This window comes from Triticum urartu, chromosome 2A, assembly GCF_056163025.1.
Source record: "Triticum urartu cultivar PI428250 chromosome 2A, HENAU_Tu73, whole genome shotgun sequence".
Lineage (NCBI taxonomy): Eukaryota > Viridiplantae > Streptophyta > Magnoliopsida > Poales > Poaceae > Triticum > Triticum urartu.
Window position 1 is genome coordinate 751,025,817 of NC_141874.1, and position 22,344 is coordinate 751,048,160.

General features: G+C 45.0%; 3 protein-coding genes across 4 annotated transcripts; all 3 read left to right on the forward strand.

Annotated features, from left to right (window-relative positions):
* The first annotated feature begins 1,809 nt into the window (after positions 1 to 1,809).
* Positions 1,810 to 3,301, forward strand: LOC125534589 (elicitor-responsive protein 3). Its single transcript, XM_048697773.2, has 5 exons — positions 1,810 to 2,017; positions 2,400 to 2,465; positions 2,564 to 2,690; positions 2,814 to 2,931; positions 3,020 to 3,301. The coding sequence occupies exons 1-5, from the start codon at positions 1,951 to 1,953 to the stop codon at positions 3,065 to 3,067; spliced, it is 426 nt and encodes a 141-aa protein (XP_048553730.2). The 5' UTR covers positions 1,810 to 1,950; the 3' UTR covers positions 3,068 to 3,301.
* A 2,354-nt stretch (positions 3,302 to 5,655) lies between these two features.
* Positions 5,656 to 9,133, forward strand: LOC125534588 (WAT1-related protein At5g64700-like). Of its 2 annotated transcripts, none has more exons than XM_087545446.1 (7): positions 5,656 to 5,858; positions 5,936 to 5,998; positions 6,637 to 6,753; positions 7,663 to 7,903; positions 8,007 to 8,165; positions 8,278 to 8,426; positions 8,513 to 9,133. In XM_087545446.1, the coding sequence occupies exons 1-7, from the start codon at positions 5,686 to 5,688 to the stop codon at positions 8,724 to 8,726; spliced, it is 1,116 nt and encodes a 371-aa protein (XP_087401572.1). In that variant the 5' UTR covers positions 5,656 to 5,685; the 3' UTR covers positions 8,727 to 9,133. The 2 variants fall into 2 exon arrangements, with proteins under 2 accessions (XP_087401572.1, XP_048553729.1); XM_048697772.2 differs by having other exon boundaries at positions 5,688 to 5,776; positions 8,513 to 9,131.
* A 7,936-nt stretch (positions 9,134 to 17,069) lies between these two features.
* On the forward strand, positions 17,070 to 20,652 carry LOC147987741 (WAT1-related protein At5g64700-like). The gene is made up of 5 exons (XM_087542491.1): positions 17,070 to 17,242; positions 17,321 to 17,383; positions 17,982 to 18,089; positions 19,416 to 19,656; positions 20,554 to 20,652. Exons 1-5 carry the CDS (start codon positions 17,070 to 17,072, stop codon positions 20,650 to 20,652), a joined length of 684 nt encoding a protein of 227 aa, XP_087398617.1.
* The last annotated feature ends 1,692 nt before the right edge of the window (positions 20,653 to 22,344 follow it).

The following is a 22,344-nucleotide window of genomic DNA, read 5'->3' on the forward strand; positions in this document are numbered from 1 at the left end:
AACCGAGTCCGGCCAGGTATATATATTAGTTAAGCTTCTGCTGACTAGCTAATTGATGCATTCATTGTTTTGGTATGTACACATATTAATTAAGTCTTTGTTCTTTTTTCTAGCCCTCCGGATCGAGCACAACTTCGGTAAAGAGACGAGGCCCGAAGAAAAAGTTGAGTTCGGATGAAAAGTTTGAGATCATAGCAATCGCGCCCGACGGCCAACCGATTGAACCCCTCCGGACAAAGAGCGCATTTGTTGCTCAGTGCGGGGTTTTGGTTAGGGACAAGATCCCGATCAGCATCCAACAATGGTTTAAGCCGGCTACAGAAGTCCCTGAGGTGTCTTATGTCAATGATATGCAGAAAAATGATCTTTGGACTGAGCTGAAGTCAAATTTCACCCTACCGCCAGAGGATAATCCAGAGAAGCCAGTTAAAGAGCAATTAATCAAGTCTTTTGCTCTTAAGAGGATGGCAGAACTATTCAGGAGGTGGAAGAAAGAGCTGAATAAGTTTGTCAAAAATAATGAGACACCAGAATTCAAGGGCAGATATGAGAAGATCAGAGATCACTGGCCCGCATTTGTGGCCCACAAGACATCGGAAAAGAGTAAGAAGATGTCGGCGACAAATAAGCAAAATGCTGCGAAGAAGAAGCATCACCATCGCACGGGGTCAAGTGGCTACCTCGTAGCCCGGCCTAAGTGGGCCAAGACTGAGAATGATCTGGTTGATAAAGGGATCGAACCAGATGACGATCTTCTGTTTCCTTCGTTTGCTTACTATCTAGCTAGCGTGTCTAGTCCTCACTATACGTATGTATAGTACGTAGCGTCGACCAAGCACGGACATAAGAGAGGACACTTCTCTCTATTAATTATAGCTAGCTAACAGAATATATGAAACACCTAAATTAACCCCCAACCCCCCCCCTTTTAAAAAAAACAAAAATCCCAACCACAGAAATGCTGACGCGTGGATGCCTATTGGTCCCGGTTGGGTCCTGGATTGAACCGGGACTAAAGGGACAGGGCATTAGTACCGACCCTTTAGTCCCAGTTCCAGAACCAGGACAAAAGGCCCTTACAAACCGGGACAACAGGCTTTTTTTCTATCAGTGGTAGGCAGTAATCTCCGGCCATTAGCGCATACACATGCACGTATTAGTACTGGAACCTACTGTATTTCTTTGAGGGGGGCCGATCGTTGAGGGGGAGGGGGGGGGGGGGGGGGGGTTGGTTCCTACCAGGACTCTAGAGGTGTTCCTCGGAGTAATGAGAAGGTCATCTATGTGGTCTTAGAATGGCAAACGGTATTATTATTTTATTTGTGCACCTTCAAATACGCTGGTAGCCACTATTGATGAATTGTTGATTTTCTTGGTCGTACCTGTAACCAATCAAAATCAAGCCAATGATCCCACATAGTAGCCCGCACATTTCGCGGCCGCATCAGACTGTCACAGATAGTAAACACCTATTTCTAAGCCATTGCAGGTGCAAAGATGACAAGAAAATCTTAGTCTTATGACTATACATGAGGATGAGTACGTTATTAATCGAGAAATGACTAGTACAGTATATTTAAGTGGACCGAGTCATAGTCAGTCTGGTATATTCAAATGCAAAAGCTGGTGAACCAGCTTGCCGTCTGCATGCATTATTTGGGTGCATGCATGTTCCTGGCCAGGCTAGGCCATTGGTCAGACGCGCGGGCGCAACAAACCTTTCCAATTTTTTCTTTCAATAATAATGACCGGAAGACTGGCCAGAGAATATGCAGTCTGGCACCAAACTGGCGAAAATTAATAGATTCCGTGGAAGGCTTCCTTGACTTCACATACACTCCTCTATATACGGTGGTGCCGTGGTGGGTTGGTGAAGGCGACATTCACCCAGACCAAGAGAGAGATCCAAGACTTGGCCGGCCGGCCGGAGATCGAGAAGGAGGAGGAGACATGGTGCGCGGGAAGCTGGAGGTGCTGCTCGTCTCCGCCAAGGGCCTCGACGACTCCGATTTCTTCAGTAAGTAACTGTCGGACCTATCTGCCTGCGTCGGCGCGTCGCCGTCCGTCATGCAGATCATCATCAGACCTTCATCCCTTTCTTGTCGTGCTCCTTGGTGTGTTTGTCGATCTCTGCTGCTGCTGTCAATTATGTACTAGATAGTATACCTATGTAGCTGACCGCGGTTCATTCAGTCACTGCTGAATCTGTCTCTGCGTGCGTGTTCTTCTTCTTCCTCCCGCCAGAGGATTGAATATGGGACAAGGATCTGCACCGATCGTCAAAATTAAGCACCTGATTATCATGTTGTCCTGTTGAGGAATTAATGTTTAGTTCGTCAGCGTCTGCTTGATCTTCATGACTAGATCTCCGATCTGATTGCTCAACTGCTGTGGATCAGATAGCATGGACCCGTACGTGATCCTCACCTGCCGCAGCCACGAGCAGAAAAGCACCGTCGCATCAGGTATATGCATCCACCTATGCGTAGATCGCCCACAAGAAATCAATGTCATCTCCTCTCGTCGGAAATTCACTCGTCCTGGTGGAACTTACTTATTACAGGAGCAGGGAGCGAGCCTGAGTGGAACGAGACCTTCTTCTTCGCCGTCTCCGGCGACTCTCCAGAGCTCAGGGTCAAGATCATGGACAGCGACGCCCTCTCGGCCGACGACCTCGTCGGAGAAGCATGGCAAGTACCACACAAACACACCTCCTGTACTCTTGGATCCAAGCTGGCACATTATTATTCCTGCAGAGATTCAGAACACCAGTTTCAGCTGCGGGTTCTGAACTTTAACTGAATTTTCTTCAGTATCCCGCTGGAGGCTGTGCTCCAGGAGGGCAGCCTGCCGCCGGCCGTGCACCGGGTCGTCAAGGACGAGGAGTACCGCGGGGAGATCAAGATCGCGCTCACCTTCACCCCGGCAGAGGTAATCGAACATATCCCTACATGTTTGCCCTTGGCGCATCGTCGTGGCCGCCATGATCTGAGTCTGACTGCAATTCTGTCGTCTGCAGGAAAACGAGGAGGAGGAGAGCTACGGCGGCTGGAATCAGTCCACCTGAAAAAGGCTGGCGAGCCAGCAAGATGGTGCTGTATGTCTGTCATAATGGATAACTGCTTTGGATCTCCTTGATGTGTGTGACAGACAGGGCATTCATCAGAAAAGCGAGTAAAAATAGGGGAAATATGTATCGATGCATGAAGTACTAATCAAGCAACTCACCGCATCATTTTGTAATGCACATCAATCAACAATGCTTAAGCAATTCATAATGGATAGAAAGGCTTTCGATCTCCTTGATGTGTATTACATTCAGAAAAATGCGTCAAAATGGGGGAATTATGTATCGATACTAATTGAGCAATTCACCGCATCATTTTGCAATGCATATTAATACTGCTTTTAAGGAATTCATTGTACCATTTTGTTCCACGTCAAGGCTAGATTTTTTGGACCCCGAAAAAAGTCCACAACCAGAAAGTAATAATGAAAAGGGGGAATTTAACGGAAATGGGTTTGGCGCATTAGGAGGAAACCCACTGTCGAACTTCGCACTCGGAGCCTCGGGCGCATTAGGAGCATCCTAGCCCCCGCCGCCGCAATCCATGGCTGCTCCTCAGGCTTGCCCGATGCCGTCCTCATGCAGCAGCGAGTATGGATGCAGTAGATCGGGGTCCTGGCGGTAGGAGGGGTCGCCCCCCAGTCGTGCACGGCTTCGAGGGAGGGGCCGGGGCAGGACGATCGGAGAGGTGGCCTGCGGGAGAAGGAGGGGGAGGGCCGGAGGCGCTGCAGGAAGAAGTGCTCTATTTGAACAACATAACTTCTAAAAGGCTAAATATACAGACACAGTTACTCTAAACCAATGAACCAACCTGTGGTTGGATGGTTAGAGGGACTGTGGTATCCCCAGCCCACCAGGGTTCAAATCCTGGTGCTCGCATTTATTCCTCGATTTATTTTAGGATTTCCGGCGATGCGCATTCAGTGGGAGTAGACGTCTACGGTGACCTACGGTAACTTCGTAATCTCAAGATGATATGCTGAGTGAGTGTATGCGCATGTATATGAGCGCTTGCGTCTATACTGATGTTCGAAAAAAAAGTTACTCTAAACCATTTTTTAGAAGCATGGCAGTTTATTCTTTAAACAGAATGAAAGTGTTGTTCTAGATTTAGTGTCGTTTACATGGCAGTCTATATCTAATAATAAAGTCATGAATGCTTCTTGTGGTAGGTCACATAAATCGTCACACTAAAATTGCAAATATTACCATCGATGCCACTTATAAATGACAAAAAACATTTCACACATAGGAATTTCCGACCGGCCCACAGAATAGGGCCTCCTATACTGCACTCTGCGTGCTTCGAGAAGACGCAGCACGCCCGTTTGGGCCGGCCCATGTGCGGGCAGCCTGTTTTTAATTTTTGTTTTCTTATTTTTTTTATTTTCTCCTTTTGTTTTTTCATCCTTTAAATAATTTGGTACATCAAAAGAGTTCAAAATATTTTAAAAACGAATTTTTATATAAAATTTTCATTAATTCATAATTTTTTTGTGGATTTAAAAAATATTTGCATATTCAAAAAATGTTAGCAATTTTGAAAACAAATGTTTGGAAATGAAAAAATGTTCATGGTTTGTTTAAAAAACTTCCTTTATTAAAAAATGTTGATGAAATTGAACAAAATGTTCACCGAAATTTTATCTGTGACGCAGCAAAATGTTGTCATGGTCTTTGGACATTATGATTTTTTTTCTTCCGTTGCAATGCACGGGCCCTTTTGCTGGTAGACACTAATGCAACTTTTCCTATGACCATTTTACTGGTCCTTAGCTGCCGCCCTTTTCCTTTTCAACATCATGTGCCACTTATGCCACTAAGCACTCCACCCTTCATAAAGATGCAAGTATTTACTACTGTCCTCTTCCTTTTCCACATCATGTGTCACTTTTGCCATTGATCCCTCCAAAGATGCATTTGTATAATGTGTCTACTAAAAGATCTATTTCAAATATAATAATGTCTATAGAAATATACAATGCGAAATGACTCACTGAGCATTAGTCACCGAGTATAATTTTTGCAGGGAATGTCCAAAAAGCATCCGAGTCACCTTGAGATTGAAAGTTGGAACTGTTGAATCCTTTCTCATTTACAAATATTAATATGCTTTAGTTTTTAACTGCAACTGAAGTACTATGAAGTTCCTACTTTCTTTTCTAGAGAGATGAACAACCTGAGATGAATAATACTACCAGTATACACGACTTTTCATTCGTGCCATAATAATGTTCAAGTGCTGGGATTATTCAAATAAATGCCAATATATGCTTTGAGTGGATGCATCATGCATTCTAATAAGTACACAAGCACCTTGTGACTGATATACCTAATTTGTTGAAATATATGTTCTGCTGGTATGATGTAACCAACTTGTTAGACCTAAAAAGAGCTTGATGCCATTTTTTAACCTTGATTAAAGTGAGTGACTTGTGTGGTATGTACATAGTAAAGCATACATAAAATATATTTTGCTTAAGTGGATTATGAATCTGAACCAACCTTATGACAGTGAGGGTTTGATTAATTATCCTGATGCCGAATGTTTGACGTGTCTTGATGGGCAAGTAGTGGTATATAAGCAATCATCTTTGAAGTTCTAACAAACTATAGTAATGGGGAACACAACACCTTATGTTCTTTCATTTCTCTTAAGGTTTATCTATGGAGTTATGCATATACTTACCAAAGCTGCTTTTAACGAAGGTACAAGTACATACGTTCTTAATTTCTACAGGCATGCAATAGCCACAATGTTCTTACTGCCCATTGCTTTTGCGATTGAAAGGTATGCAGAATTTTGGCTTCTTAGTTACCTAGATCTGGATGCCATCTAGGAAGCATGCACTGAGATTTATTTTGCAGGAAAACTGCCCCACAAATGTCATACAAAGTCTGTCTGAAGCTATTTGTGCATGCATTATATGGGTAGGTCAAAGTACAAGCCAGAAATGTTTTTATACATGTGTTCTTCTTGTTTATCAAATGGCACTGTTAGATTAAAAATATTATTTGCAAGAGCGCATTATTTTCTCATAATTTTTGTATTTTATTGGGATGAGACTATTAATGCGGGAATAGTGACATGAAGTTGTTAGATATCTATCCAATACCATAACTGTATCATTATGTTTGTTCTTATCCAAACTTTATATGCTTGAAACTCTTTTGTATTCCCTTGCAATATACAAATTTCCTTTATTTCATTAATTCCTTGCTCGGTCATTTTGGTTTTAGTGTAGTATACTCATCACCTTCATCAATGGCAATCTGTCCTTTCTGGCAGAGAATTTCAGTTTTACCAGATTTAATATATATTTCCAATTGTTACACTAATTGCAAAAATTGTTGTTCATCTTTGTGGGGAAAGTAGGTATTTTTCTTAGGTTAATTGATCAACTTTCTACGGAGGTGTTGTGCAAAGCTAAAAATTATGGAAATAGTTATTGTATTAACCATACCATCTTTTTTCCATCGTACAATAGACCCTTTGGTATTTCTTAGTTAAATTGATTCATTTGTTTTATTAATGTTATACATCTTATACTCTTGTTTCATTTCCCCAGGATGTCTGCTCCTTTTAACATATCATGTGTTGGCCTCAAATATGCTTCAGCAGCTTCTGCTTCTGCAGTAATCAATCTCCTGCCAGTTTTAACTTTTATTTTGGCTCTTCTGTTGGGGTATGTGTTATTAATGATAACTGAATTACTTCCTAAGGCTAGTTTTTACTTTGCCTTGTGGTAAATACTCCTTCCGTCCCACAATATAAGATGTTTTTGCAAGCTATGCTAGCTTGCAAAAATGTCTTATATTATGAGACGGAGGGAGTACAATTTAAATATGTCATCAAACTAAGTGCGAGTGGGAGCAGATGATATCACTAGCTGAGTTATGTGTCGAACGATTGGAAGTATCACCTATAAGTGATTTAAAGGGTGGAGATAACACCTTTGAGTGGTAACTTCTTCTCTCATTAATTTTGCTGCCATAAAATAGTACAGCGATTTATATTTATAATTATATATAGTAGGAGTGCTAATCAGTTCCTATTGGTTATGTTCATCTGACATTTGACCAACAGCCCTAACTTATTAGGGTGTACCAATTTTTTTATCCGCACTAATTGAGTACCATTGTGAAATTTGTTTATTGCGCTTCTTCGAATTTAGTAAAAAATATGATCTAAATGCTCTTGCTGCTACGGAAATTATTTCCTGTTATATATTACAATGGATAAAATGCTTATGCCAGACAGTCCATGCGTTCGTACAAACTTTAGAAACATCATCTAAAAAATACGCCCTACAAATCGAATCAACCATTTGTACATCCTCTTAAAAAAGGATGACATCTGTGGTAATTACTAATAACTTAAGAAGTGAACGCACGGCCACCAATTCTGATCATTACCATTAGTATTTAGTAGTCTAAACATATATACTTTAGTGTAGATGTGAGTGCATTGATGAACATGGTGTAGTAAAGATAGTGGGACTGAAAATTAGTTTGACTTGCTTTATATACAATGTGAACTTTTATGATAAAAATTCCGTGTAATAGGGAGTGATTTGTTCTTCTCCATATGGTAGAATGGAGTCTTTGCAAATAAAGCGCTTCCATGGGATTATGAAAGTTTCTGGTATAGTTCTTTGTGCGGCTGGTGTTACTGTACTAACGTTATACCAAGGACCGGAGCTCAAATCTGTTGTCCATTACCATCTTTTTCACCACGCGAGTCAAGTTGATACTCATCCCTCAAGGAGCTGGATATTGGGAATTCTCCTGCAGTCTCTTGCGACTGTATTGTTTGCTCTTTGGACAGTGTTTCAGGTATGCATCTCGCTGTGTGCACAGGTTACACATTCAAGTGTGTGTGGGCATGTTGTGATGCTAATTTATTCATCCTAAATTTAGCCTGCATGTTGCTTTCTAGGGCCCATTGCTGGAGGAGTATCCATCCATACTGCTTAACACTAGCCTTCAGCTTGTCTTTGCGACTGTTCAATCTTTTTTTATGGCTCTAGTGATGGAGAGAGACTTTTCAAGATGGAAGCTGAGCTTGGATGTAGGGCTTGTCGCTATCGTCTATTGTGTAAGTATAAGAATCCCCTCAGCAGCAGCAAATCGTTGATTCATTAGAAGACTGTTAACCGTGGAAGTAGAAAACAAAAATCCTAATGTCTGCGAAATTACTTCACTTGTAGGGTGTATTTGTTTCCGCATTGGTAAATTACCTGCAAATCTGGGTAATCGGCAGGTGCGGCCCAGTATTCCTGTCCATGACAGTGCCCCTAACTTTGGTTATCACGGTCATTCTGTCACTACTCATAGGAGAACCGGTCAGCCTTGGAAGGTTCATTTCTTCTTAATTTTTTCTTGTTAGACAGAAAAACTAGACCAAAAAGGAAATTCTCTTGAATTTTTTCCTCTGATAAACAGTGTAATTAGTGGAGCGCTGATGGTTGGTGGTCTGTACAATGTTCTCTGGGGGAAGAGTATAGAGCAAGTAGCTCTCTGCAAGCAAGGAGGTAGCAGAGAAAACGGATCATGCTTCGATTTGGAGGAACAAGAAAGCGGTGCACCAGTTCCAGCAGCGCATGATTCAATCAAGCCAGTGCCTGATTCGAAAGAGAGGACTGATGCACCCAAATGACACGGTGAGCAGCAAACGTTGTTAGGTGCAGAAGCTTTTGCCTTGGATCTGCCCACCAAAAGCAGCAAACGTTCTTAATATTCACATATCTGTAATACTCCCTTCATTTTTATTTACTCCGCACATTAGCTTTAACCAAAGTCAAACTTTATAAGGTTTGACCAAGTTTATAGAAAATAAAAACTTTCATAATAATAAATATATATATATATTAAATGTTAATTCTAATGGTCCCTCTCTCTCAGTTTACTGGGCGTGCGCGTACCCCTGGGTCGTCAATTTGACCAACCTAATACAAGTCATATATTACAAAAAATATACCAATATAAACTTCAGATGTTCTATTTTCAAACGGTATAATTTTTGTGTTATGTAGTTTATATTAGAGTGATAAAATTGGTAACCTAGGTATACACGCAGGACTTGTAAACTGAAACAGAGGGGGTATTGATTTGGTATTGTGGATTAATAACTATTTGTATAAATTTAATCAAAGTTCACAAAGTTTGACTTGAGACAAAGCTAATATGTAGAGTAAATGAAAATGGAGGGACTACTGTTTATTGCCAGTCAGATATATATAGCAGCTTTAATTGCTTGTTCACGGCTTCAAGAAAGTTTTTGCTTTTGAGCTCTTGTTGTAGAGGAGAGGAGATCTTGACCGTTGCGAACGCGTGCTCTCGCGATTCCGTGGTGATGCGACTGGTGACCCTGGGAAAGATGCTCCCTGGGCGGTGTTCCCATGTGGTGATGGTGGTGAGGGTGTGCCGGAGTTGGGATGGCCTCCGGCGGGGGGACATGTGGGACGAGCCACGAGTTAGCCGTTTTTGGGCGGTGGCTAGTGTCTTGGACGGAGGAAGATTTGCGGCCGGATGTTGATCTGACCCTGGCCGCCACAAGAGGAAGGGAGACGCCGCCTTGTCGTGTTGGTGTTGTGGCGGACGCAACAACTACTCACTTCGTTCGGAATTACTTGTCTTGGAAACGGATGTATCTAGAATTAAAATACGTCTAGATACATCCATTTCTGCGACAAGTAATTCCAAACGGAGGGAGTAGGTGGTATTTGGCAGGGAGCGCTGCTCATTAGATCTCGGATTCGGATGGGGTGCTGGCCACGAACGTTGGCATGGTGTCAGCGGTGTCGGAAGAGCTGAGCCAAGGTGATATCTAGGGCATTAATTCGACAACAATGGCAAGAGGCCACACGAGGTGACAAAGGGTTCGGGTTTTTCTCCTGACACAATGGCAAGAGGTGACAAAGGGTTCGGGTTGGTTTTACACACGGAGGTGGAAAATGGGTCGTGCGGGTTGGCGCAATGTGTTGACGGAGGCGAGGGTGTGGGTTTGGCTTAGTGCTGTTGTGCGTCCTCAACCTCCTAGGGGCGGTTCCTTCCTGCGGGTCTCCTCTTGCATTTGGGAGATGAGCGAGGAAGGGAGGGTGGAAGAGATAGTTGCGCTGCCGCCGAATTTGGGGGAGGTTAATCTCCCTCCTCTGGCATCTGCGGACTGCGGTGGGTCTCCTCTTGTTGGTCCGTGGGCCAGGGTTTGTGCCTGGGGTGAAGTGGTGCAGGAGGTGAGTCATGTTGGATAAATGAGCAACTAAGCTTTACTAAGGGCAAATGGCCAGTACATATACATATGTGGTAAAGTGCAAAAAAGCCCCTTATACAATGGGGATGTACACAATGAACTATACACATCTAACACCCCCCCCCCTTAAACTCATGGTGGATCAACAACACTGAGTTTGAAGAGGAAAAACCCATGCTGTGCTCGAGTCTGTGCCTTCGTGAAGAAGTCAGCCAACTGTAACTTCGAGGGCACATAGTGAAGAGCGAGGATCTGATCCTGCACAACAGCACGCACAAAGTGGGCATCCACACCGATGTGCTTGGTGAGCTCATGTTTCACCGGGTCACGCGCAATACTGATAGCACCGGTGCTGTCGGACAGTAGAGGAGTTGAGGTAGTAGCAGACACACCAAAGTCCTCAAGTAACCATCGTAACCAGATCACCTCAGCCGTCAACATAGCCATGGCTCGCAACTCAGCCTCTGTACTCGAGCGAGAAACTGCAGTCTGCTTCTTTGTCTTCCAGGCAATAAGGGAGCCACCAAGAAATACACAGTAAGCAGACAGCGAGCGCCGATCAGAGGGATCACTAGCCCAGGTAGCATCAGAGTAGGCCTGGAGCGGGGAAAGAAAAGGCGCTGAGAGATCGTGCCACGAAGATATTGTAGAACACGGAGAAGGTGACTATAGTGGACAGAGGTAGGGGCTGAAACAAACTGACTCAGGATGTGGACATGATAGGAGATGTCAGGGTGTGTAATAGCCAGATAGACAAGGCTGCCAACGAGGTAACGATAGCGAGTGGGATTAGGAAGAGGGTCACCATCAGAGGCACGAAGCTGAACGTTGAGCTCCATAGGAGTCACAACCTGAATATATTTTTCTTGGGAGATGTAGAAGCCATCAGAGGTTGAGGAGATCTCAATTCCAAGAAAATAGCGAAGAGGACCAAGATTAGTCATGAGAAACTGATCGCAAAGGTGAGCCTTAACGAAGGCAATGTAATCAGAGTCGTCACCAGTGATGATCATGTCATCAACATAGAGAAGGATAAGAGTCCGACCATGAGGAGACGTGTGAACAAACAACGCGGGATCATGATCACTGGGCAAGAAACCAGCGGCAGTCACCACAGAGGCGAAGCGCTCAAACCAGGCGCGAGGGGCCTATTTGAGACCATAGAGGGAGCGGCAAAGTCTACAGACTATACCATCAGAAGCATAGTACCCCGGTGGTGGCTGCATATAAACCTCCTCACGCAACTCGCCATTGAGAAAAGCGTTCTGAACATCAAGTTGAGAGATAGACCACTGACGAACAGAAGCCACAACAAGAAGAGTGCGGACAGTGGTCATGTGGGCCACACGAGCGAATGTCTCATCATAATCGCACCCCTGCTCCTGCTGAAAACCACGAGCTACAAGACGAGCTTTGTAGCGCTCAAAAGAACCATCGGAGCGAGTCTTAATCTTGTAGACCCACTTGCAGGTGATGGGACGGACACCGGAAGGAAGGGGAACCAGATCCCAGGTGCTAGAGCGCTCAAGAGCAGCAAGCTCTTCGGCCATCGCAAGCTGCCATTCAGGATGAGTCATGGCAGTCTGATAGGAAGTGGGCTCGGCAATAACAGAGAGACCGTACCGATCATGGGAGTAGCGATCAGGCGGGGGCGTGGCCGAGCACGGAGGTTGTGAACCGAAGGAGGCGTGGGAGGGGGTACACCAGAGGTGGGAGGCTCGTCAGAGGAGACATCCTCAGTACGAGATCGACGAGTATAGTGGAGAGGAAATGGTGAGAGAGGGCGACGGACTGGAGATGATGGTGGAGAGGTGGAGGAGGAGGATGAAGAAGATGGTGTCGGTGGTGAATGAGAAGAAAGGAGAGGTGCCGAAGGAAGAGGTGACACATGAGGCACATAGCAGGTGTATCGGGAAGGAGAAGGAAAGAGAGGTCGTCCACAGAGAAACTCGAGGAAGATGAACATGGGTAGTAGGAACGAGACTCGTCAAAAGTCACGTCACGCGAGATGCGCAAGCGACGACCCACAGGATCCCAACATCGATAGCCCTTGTGCTCATCACTGTAGCCAAGGAAAACACACTCAACCAACTGAGCAGTCAGTTTGGTGCGTTCTCGGGGGGCAAGAAGAACATAGCACACGCATCCAAACATACGAAGAGCTGAGTAGTCAGGAGAGCGACCAGTGAGACACTCCATAGGAATACCATCCTACAGAGCAGTCGATGGCTGAATGTTGATGAGGTAGGTGGATGCTAAAATAGTCTCAGCCCAAAAATGGGGTGGAAGGGAAGCAGCAATCATCAGCGCACGAGCCGTCTCAAGTAAATTACGATGCTTTCGTTTGGCAACGCCATTCTGAGCATGAGCACCAGGACACGAGAACTGGGCAAGAGTACCCTGTTCCGCGAGAAAACCACGCAACAACTGAGAGATAAACTCTCCAACGGAGTCAGCACGAAAAGTACGAATGGGCATGGCAAACTGAGTGTGAACCATGGCACCAAAGCGTTTGTATATAGGGAGAACCTCGCTATGAGATTTCATGAAGTAGAGCCAAGTGTAGCAAGAGAAATCATCAATAAACAAAACATAGTAGCGATGACCACCTTTCGAATCAAAGGGAGCAGGACCCCAAACATCAGAATGAACTAAGTCAAAAGGACGCTGAGATACAGACGCACTAGTAGGATAAGGTAGCTGAGTATGTTTGCCAAGTCTGCAACCATTTCAATGTAAGGAGACATCTTCAGATACAGACCCTAAGAGGCCCTGACGGACTAAAGAAGACAAGAGAGAGCCACATATGTGACCAAGGCGATGATACCACTGCTGGAAGGACGCAGACGAATAGGCAGCAAGAGCATGAGAGCTGGCAGAAGTGGTGGCAGCGGAAGGAACACAAAGTCAGTCAACCTCCCAAAGGCCCTCTGACTCACGGCGCCGGGGGCCAGCACCAACCAAAGCCTTGGTGCGACGATCCTGAATGGAACAAGAGTCGGTATCAAGAATGACACGACAACCAGAATCAGTGAGTTGGGCAGCACAAAAAAGATTCATGGTAAGGCGAGGACCATGTGAAACACTCGGAACAGAAAAAGATGGAGTGGAAAGAACACCACGACTAGCAACAGGAAGAGATGTGCCGTCGGCAGTAAGAACATTAACAGGCGAATCAAGAGGTCGTAGAGAAGACCACGCGGAAGACTCAGAGGACGTTGAAAGGAGGCTCCAGAATCCAGAACCCACGAAGATGTACCTGACTGTGTAGATGCCGGTGATGGTGAGGAAGGGGATGCAGTCACAGCAGCAGCGAAAGAAGTCGACGAGGAGCCTGAGGAAGCAAGGAGACGCTTGAGGCGAACAATATCCTGGTCAGTGAGTGACGGGGTCGAGAAGGACACAGGAGTCCCACTAGAGAAGGAGGAGTGCCTCTGGTCACGCTTCTTCTGGCGACAATCAGACTCGGGGTGACCTGACCGGGAGCAATAACCACAGACGGTGTCACAGCGCGACGTGCCCTTCTCAGCATAAGGAGGACGGCTCACCCCCTGGAGGAGTAGGCAGGAGCGGCGGAGCAGTGAGGCGAGCAGACGACACAGGAGCCCGGGCGGCCAATACTGACGGAATCAGAAGCAACCCAGCAGAGCGAAGGCGGGTCTCCTCAACACGAAGCTCAGCAAGTATCTCGGAGATAGGAACACAACCACGAGCAAGCAGGTGAGCACGTCTAGGCTCAAACTCAGACCGGAGACGAGATAAGAACTCATGGACCCGCTGAAACTCGAGATCTGAACGAGTAGTCTAACAGCAACGACAGGTTCCACAAACAACTGTCCGAAGAGAGTCAAGCTGGTGCCAGATGGCAGAGCACTGTGAATAGAACTCATCAACAGAAGAATCACCTTGCTGGAGTGCATGCTCCTGGCGCACCACAGATAGGTAGAGAGCATCACTAGAGGGCTGATAGCGCTGACAGAGGTAAGACCACATTGCTGCAATGGTGCCAAGTCCCATAAACTCTAAGGCAAACTGAGGGAGCACACTCGCAGTGAGAACAGCAGCAGCCCGAGCATCATCGTTGCATCACTGAGTGTAAGCAGACAGATCATCCCGGTACACAGAGAGAGCATCGGAATAAGCAGATACCTGCTGATAATAAGCATCAACCGCGAGCCTTGGCAGCATCCCGAGCAGCCTAAGAAGCATCAGCAGCAAGGACCAGCGGCACTGGTGGGATTGGAGCCACTGGCGCAACCGGGCATGGTGGACAAGGGACCTCGCCAGAGAGAACACCCCACAGAAGGAGTCCACGCATATGGATGCGCATGAAGCCCACAAACTCAGAATAGTTGGTGCCATCAAAAATCACCGAGCACCGAGGAACCACAACATAGCCTGAAGAGGACATCACTCTGCAGCTGCTGATTTTTTTGAGAAGTCAACGGATCCAGAAACTGGATCGGGATCGGGATCGGGCAGAGAGCGCGCTCGCTCGATCGAGCAGAAGCAGAGCCCGCGAGCGGGGCGGCCCAGCCGGGGATTGACCGGGGGTCACGCTCGAGCGACGCCTGGAGCGACGGCCAATCGGGAGCGACGGGAGCGCCCGGAGCGGCGGCTTCGTGCTGGCCAGACGGGAGCGACATGAGCGGCTGCTTCGCGCTGGAGCGGCGCGACCAGACAGAGGCGGCGCGGCCAGACGGGAGCGGCGCGACCGGACGGGAGCGGCGCGACCGGATGGGAGCAGCGCGCCAGCAGGGGCTGGTGCAGCCACGACGGCCTGGATAGGAGCAGGCGGTGGCGGAGGGGGCAGCAGCAGTCGAGAGCGGCCGGAAAAACCGGCTGGAATCGAGCGGGAGTGGCCGGAGACGAGGTGGGCTAGGTAGGAGGAGCACGGAGTTGCATCGTACGGGAGAGCGAGGCTAACATAGCATCTGATACCACGTTGGATAAATGAGCAACTAAGCTTTACTAAGGGTCAATGGCCAGTACATATACAGATGTGGTAAAGTGCAGAAAAGCCCCTTATACAATGAGGATGTACACAATAAACTATACACATCTAACAAGTCAAACTGCTTCAATCGGCCAAGTGCACTGCAGCCGGTGCGGTGCTTGCATATAAAATGATGGTCGTAGATATAGAAGGGGGTGAGTGAGGCCACGCTAGTGTTTCCAGCTGCCAAACGCGACATTAGAGGGTGAGGTCGGCGATGAGGCCACACGATGAAGAGACGGCGTGCGAGGATGAGGTCAGGCGTGAGCGGGATCGTCGGGCGCAACTCTTTGTCGGCAGAGATAGGGCAGAGACGGGGTCCAAGGGAGCGACCAACCCTCGCTGCGGTGGTCTTCATCATTGATATCGCGCAACCAACCTCTACCACCCCACCGCCAGGGAACCGAAAGAAGAACTTAGGGGCCGCTAGCGCGCCATTGGGACTTTAGCCAATGATGCCTGCATTTTGTACATTGTGTCCACATGGCCCAAGGCCGACTATCTACAGACCCAGACTCTCAACTAGTACGGGTGTTATACTCGTACCCCCTAATTTAAAAATAACTCGTGCCCCCTTGAAAATGCACCTTGCCCTCAAGTCATGGAAATGCATCTACTACCACTATTAGGAAAAAGCCTAGTACTAGCGCGGGATAATGGCCTAGCAGTAGTGCAGGGGCACGCTGCAACTATTCTGGCAGTATAGAGTTACCAGTAGCGCGGGTCCATCAAGTGCTACTGCTAACTAGCTGCAACACTGGTTTGAACCTCGCGCTACTGCTAACTCTGTGTAGCAATAGCACTGCCCTGGCACTGCTGCTACCCTCTTACCTCGTGCCACTGCTAAGTTTTCTATATTTTTTTTGTGTATTTACAAAGTATTTATACAGGTTTTATATAGTAGCAACATACACATACATTGAAACTATATTAGACAAGAATGTGTTATCGTCATCATCATCATCATCATCATCAAAGTGCTACAACATCGTCTCATCATCATCATCGTCATCATCATCATCATCCAACACAAATTTCTCATCATCGTCTCAAGATAGCGATACAAGTTATTACAAGAAGAGCCGCTAAGCCAACTAGATCTTAATGTCATCTAGGAAGCATGCACTGACATTAAGATCTAGCTTTCTAGTGTATGATTCATCATTGATCTAGACTATGATATACAAGAGAAGAGCCGTTAAGCCAACTAGATCTATTTATTTAACTTGGAAAGCCTTGATTAAATGTCCCGATGCCCCCTCAATTTTTTTTTCTGATGCCGGATATTTGACATGCGGGCAAGTACTGGTATTTTGTTGGAGTAATCCAAACACGCCTACGTGTATTATAGTACTAATAAAGTAGGAAAGTTTAGATTGAGTCAGTTTACTTTCCACGTAACAATCATGTCCGTTTGTGTGATGGCTTGCATGCCATGAATTGGCCGTGTCCTAGCATGAGTAGGATTAGCACTACTCAGATTAAGACATGTAGCCATCTGGTGTGTACGTGTACTAGTCCGTGTAGTGCTAAACTTCATTACCGAACGTGATGGGTTTGCGTCTTGAAATCAAAGCTGCACCATGTAAGAAACACCAGAAAATGAGAAATGAAGACAAGAAAAGGAGCGCACGATATGATCCCTTGGATAAAAGTTTTTTATCATGTTTGTTCGTCTATTTTTATGCGATAGGTCCATGGACGAAACCCAACATATCTTGGCAATCGTCTTTGAAGTTCTAACGACGAGAGTAATGGGAAACACAACACCTTTTGTTGTTTCATTTCTCTTAAGGTTTATCTATGGGGTTATGCAAATACTTACCAAAGCTGCTTTTAACCAAGGTACAAGTACATCCGTCCTTAATTTCTACAGGCATGTAATAGCCACCATGTACTTACTGCCCATTGCTTTTGCGATTGAGAGGTACGCATATTTTTGGCTGCTTAGTTAGCTAGATCTTAATGTCATCTAGGAAGCATGCACTGAGATTTATTTTTGCAGGAAAACTGCCCCACAACTTTCACACAAAGTTTGTCTGAAGCTATTTGTGCATGCATTATATGGGTAGGTAAAAGTACAAGGAAGATGTGTTGTAGTACACTTGATTTTCTTTCTATCAAATGCCACTGTTGGATTACAAAAATTGTTTGCAACAATGTATTCTTTTATCATAATTTTTGTATTTTATAGGGATGAAAATATCATGTGAGAAATGGTGACATGGAGTTGTTAGACATATACCTAATACCATAATTTTATCATTATTTTGGTTCTTACCCTTTGCAATGTATAAATTTATTTTATTTACATTAATTCATCGCTTGGTCATTTCGGTTTCAGTGTCTATACCCATCACCTTCATCAATGGCAATCCGGCCTTTCCGACAGATAATTTTAGTTTATCCGATTCAACTGATTGCGACAATGGTGGTTCATCTTTGCAGGGAAAGTAGCTATTTACTTAGGTTAATTGATTAACTTCCAACAGAAGTGTTGTGCACAACCAAGAATTATGTAAATAGTTATTGTGTAGAATCATATCATAAATTTTCTATCTTACAACAGACCTTTGGTATTTCTTAGTTATCTTCATTGATTCTTTTTTTAATAAAATTTATACATATTCTTTTACTAATAATCTTCATTTCTTTCATTTTCCCAGGATGTCAGCTTCTCTTAACATATCATGTGTTGGCCTCAATTATGCTTCAGCAGTACTAAATCTCCTGCCAGTTTTAACTTTCTTTATGGCTCTTCTGTTGGGGAATTTGTTTTAATGATAAACGCATTACTTCCTAATGCTAGAACATTTTTATCTTTTCCTTGTGGTAACCAAAATTTATATATGTTATCAAACTAAGCTTACTTAATTTGTATTGTAATATCCTTACATCAATTGCATGAATATGACATCATATATATATTTATTTGCAATGAATACAAAATAATACATATATCTTGCATAAATATGTGAATTATGAATAAGTTTAAGTTTTTCACGGGCATAGTTGATTTAAAGTTTAGAGATGTTTAGATACAGACGAAATATAAATCAGCTATTTAAATTATAGATCGAAAGGCATTTATATTGCGATGTTGATAACTCTTCATGTTTAGCTAACATGAAAGAAATCTATTTTCTTTTGCAAAGGGAACTACAATTGTTCAGAGAAATAATTTTAATAGATCATGTAGTTTTATATGTTCTGTTTATAGCAAGATCTTCTAGGGCCCTACCAAACCAAACCTGTCCAGTCCTAAACCCGGCACAAGCTTGACCAACCTTGTTTTTTGACTGAGAAACTGTGGGGCGAGGCCCATATCCACCTAGGCTCGTTACTTGGCTAGGTTAGTCAAGCTAGGGGCCCTGGCCTAGCCCAATTGCGAGGGGAGTAGATGACATCACTAGCTGAGTAAATGTGCAACGGTTGAAGATAGCATCTTCAAGTATGATAAAGGGTGGAGATAACACCTTTGAGTTGTAACTTTTTATCTCATTAATTTTCTTCTGATAAAATAGTTATAGACATTTATATGTATTTGTAATGGGAGTGCTAATCTGTTTCTATTGGTTATGTTTGTGTGAAATTTGTCCAGCATCCATCACTTACTATGGTGTACCATTTTATTTCTCCGCACTAATTGAGTACCATTGTGAAATTTGTTTACGAGCGCTTCTTCAAATTTAGTAAAAACTACTGGCTAAATGCTTGTGCGTCACTATGGAAGTTATTTTGTGTGATATATTGTCAGTTGTTTAAATTGTGCTACATGGTCCATGAGTTCGCATAGAATTTAAAACATCAACTTAAAAATATACATTAGTCAAATCAATCATATGTATATCCTCGGGAAAATGGATGACAACCGTGGTGATTCCTAACAACTTAAGAAGTGAACGCACCACCACCAACTCTTTACCAATTAAGTATTTCGTAGTGTAAACCTACTATTGTATAGATATGAGTGCTGTGATGAACAGGGTATAGTAACAGTAGTGGGACTGAAAAATACACTAGCAGCTTTTTATACAATGTTAACTTTTATGATCAAATTATGTGGACCAGTGAGTTATTTGTTGTTCTACATATGGTAGTGTGGAATCTTTGCAATTAAAGAGCTTCCATGGGATTGCGGGAGTTTGTGGTATAGTTCTTTGTGCAGCTGGTGTTACTTTACTAGCATTATACCAAGGACCGGAGCTCAACTCAATCGTCCATCACCCTCTTTTTCACCACGCAAGTCAAGTTAATACTCATCCCACAAGGAGCTGGATATTGGGAGTTCTTTTGCAGTCTCTTGCGACTATAATGTTTGCTCTTTGGACAGTGTTTCAGGTATGCATCTTGCTTTGTGCACAAGTTACATATTTAGGTTTTTTTAGAAAAGGGGGGATTCCCCGGCCTCTGCATCAGAACGATGCATACGGCCACATAAATAAATAAAATAGGTTCAACAATGTCATGGAGTCTTGAAACAAAATAAAGGCGAGCTCACATAGAGCCTCGATGCCAAAACAAGAAAAGGCCATAAAGCCACAACCGGCTGGCAAAATAAACATAGGAAAACTAATTTCCTATCCTATTACATGACCGCCATCCAAACCGGTTGAAGATATCCCGCGCTACCATCTCCCACTGGACAGATCCAGTAACCAAACGCTCCCTGGCCTCCGTCGGAGTGAGTAAGGACCACATACGGATCAGCGCCGTAGCACGGAATACAACCTGCAAAAAATGAATAGTAGTTTTTCTATTAAAAGCCAAATCATTTCTGCAGTTCCAAATTGCCCATAACAACGCACAAACTCCTACACGAATATGTCTAGGTGTGTCGGACTCTATCCCATCCAGCCATGTTCCAAATAACGACCCGACCAAACTCGGAGGAGTAATGTTAAAGGCAATTTGCACGGTGCGCCACAGAATTCTCGCCAACGGACACTCAAAGAAGAGATGCTTAATGGTCTCGTCCCGATCACAGAAACTACACCTAGTAGATCCTGTCCAATTGCGCTTAACCAAGTTGTCCTTTGTTAAAATAACCTGTTTATGGACAAACCACATAAACACTTTAATTTTCAAAGGAACTTTTACTTTCCAAACATGTTTGGAGCTAGGAATGACAGTCGAGTTAATAACATCGATGTACATCGACTTAACAGTAAATTGTCCAGACCTAGTAAGTTCCCAACACAACTGATCGGGCTGATTAGCTAGCTGGACTTCCATCAGCCTACGCACCAGATGAAGCCAAGCTTCCCATCTATCACCATCAAGCACCCTCCAAAACTGAATATTAAGGGGAATGGACTGCATAATCGTTGCAACTAGCGCATCACGTCGCTGGACAATACGATACATGGTTGGGTACTGTAGTGCCAATGGTGTATCTATTGGAAATATGTCCTAGAGGCAATAATAAAATGGTTATTATTATATTTCCTTGTTCATGATAATTGTCTATTGTTCATGCTATAATTGTGTTATCCGGAAATCGTAATACATGTGTGAATACATAGACCACAACACGTCCCTAGTGAGCCTCTAGTTGACTAGCTCGTTGATCAAAAGATAGTCATGGTTTCCTGACTATGGACATTAGATGTCATTGATAACGGGATCACATCATTAGGAGAATGATGTGATGGACAAGACCCAATCCTAAGTATAGCTCAAAGATCGTGTAGTTCGTTTGCTAGAGCTTTTCCGAATGTCAAGTATCATTTCCTTAGACCATGAGATTGTGCAACTCCCGGATATCGTAGGAGTGCTTTGGGTGTGCCAAACGTCACAACGTAACTGGGTGACTATAAAGGTGCACTACGGGTATCTCCGAAAGTGTCTGTTGGGTTGGCACGAATCGAGACTAGGATTTGTCACTCGGTATGACGGAGAGGTATCTCTGGGCCCACTCGGTAATGCATCATCATACTGAGCTCAATGTGACCAAGTGGTTGGTCACGGGATCATGCATTACGGTACGAGTAAAGTGACTTGCCGGTAACGAGATTGAACGAGGTATTGGGATACCGACGATCGGGTCTCGGGCAAGTAACGTACCGATTGACAAAGGGAATTCTATACGGGATTGATTGAATCCTCGACATCATGGTTCATCCGATGAGATCATCGAGGAGCATGTGGGAGCCAACATGGGTATCCAGATCCCGCTGTTGGTTATTGACCGGAGAGTCATCTCGGTCATGTCTGCGTGTCTCCCGAACCCGTATGGTCTACACACTTAAGGTTCGGTGACGCTAGGGTTGTTGAGATATTAGTATACGGTAACCCGAAAGTTGTTCGGAGTCCCGGATGAGATCCCGGACGTCACGAGGAGTTCCGGAATGGTCCGGAGATGAAGATTTATATATAGGAAGTCAAGTTTCGACCATCGGGAAAGTTTCGGAGGTAATCGATATTGTACCGGGACCACCGGAAGGGTCCTGGAGTTCCACCGGGTGGGGCCACCTATCCCGGAGGGCCCCATGGGCTGAAGTGGGAGGGGAACCAGCCCCTAGTGGGCTGGTGCGCCCCCCTTGGGCCTCCCCCTACGCCTAGGGTTGGAAACCCTAGGGGTGTGGGCGCCCCACTTGGCTTGGGGGGCAAGCCACCCCCCTTGGCCGCCCCCCTTGGAGATCCCATCTCCTAGGGCCGGCGCCCCCCTAGGGGTCCTATATATAGTGGGGGGGAGGAGGGAAGCCGCACCCTAGCCCCTGGCGCCACCCTCTCCCTCCCGTGACACCTCTCCCTCTCGCTAAGCTTGGCGAAGCCCTGCCGAGATCGCCGTTGCTTCCACCACCACGCCGTCGTGCTGCTGGATCTCCATCAACCTCTCCCTCCCCCTTGCTGGATCAAGTTGTAGGAGACGTCTTCCCAACCGTAAGTGTGTTGAACGCGGAGGTGCCGTCCGTTCGGCGCTAGGTCATCGGTGATTTGGATCACGACGAGTACGACTCCATCAACCCCGTTCTCTTGAACGCTTCCGCTCGCGATCTACAAGGGTATGTATATGTACTCCCCTCT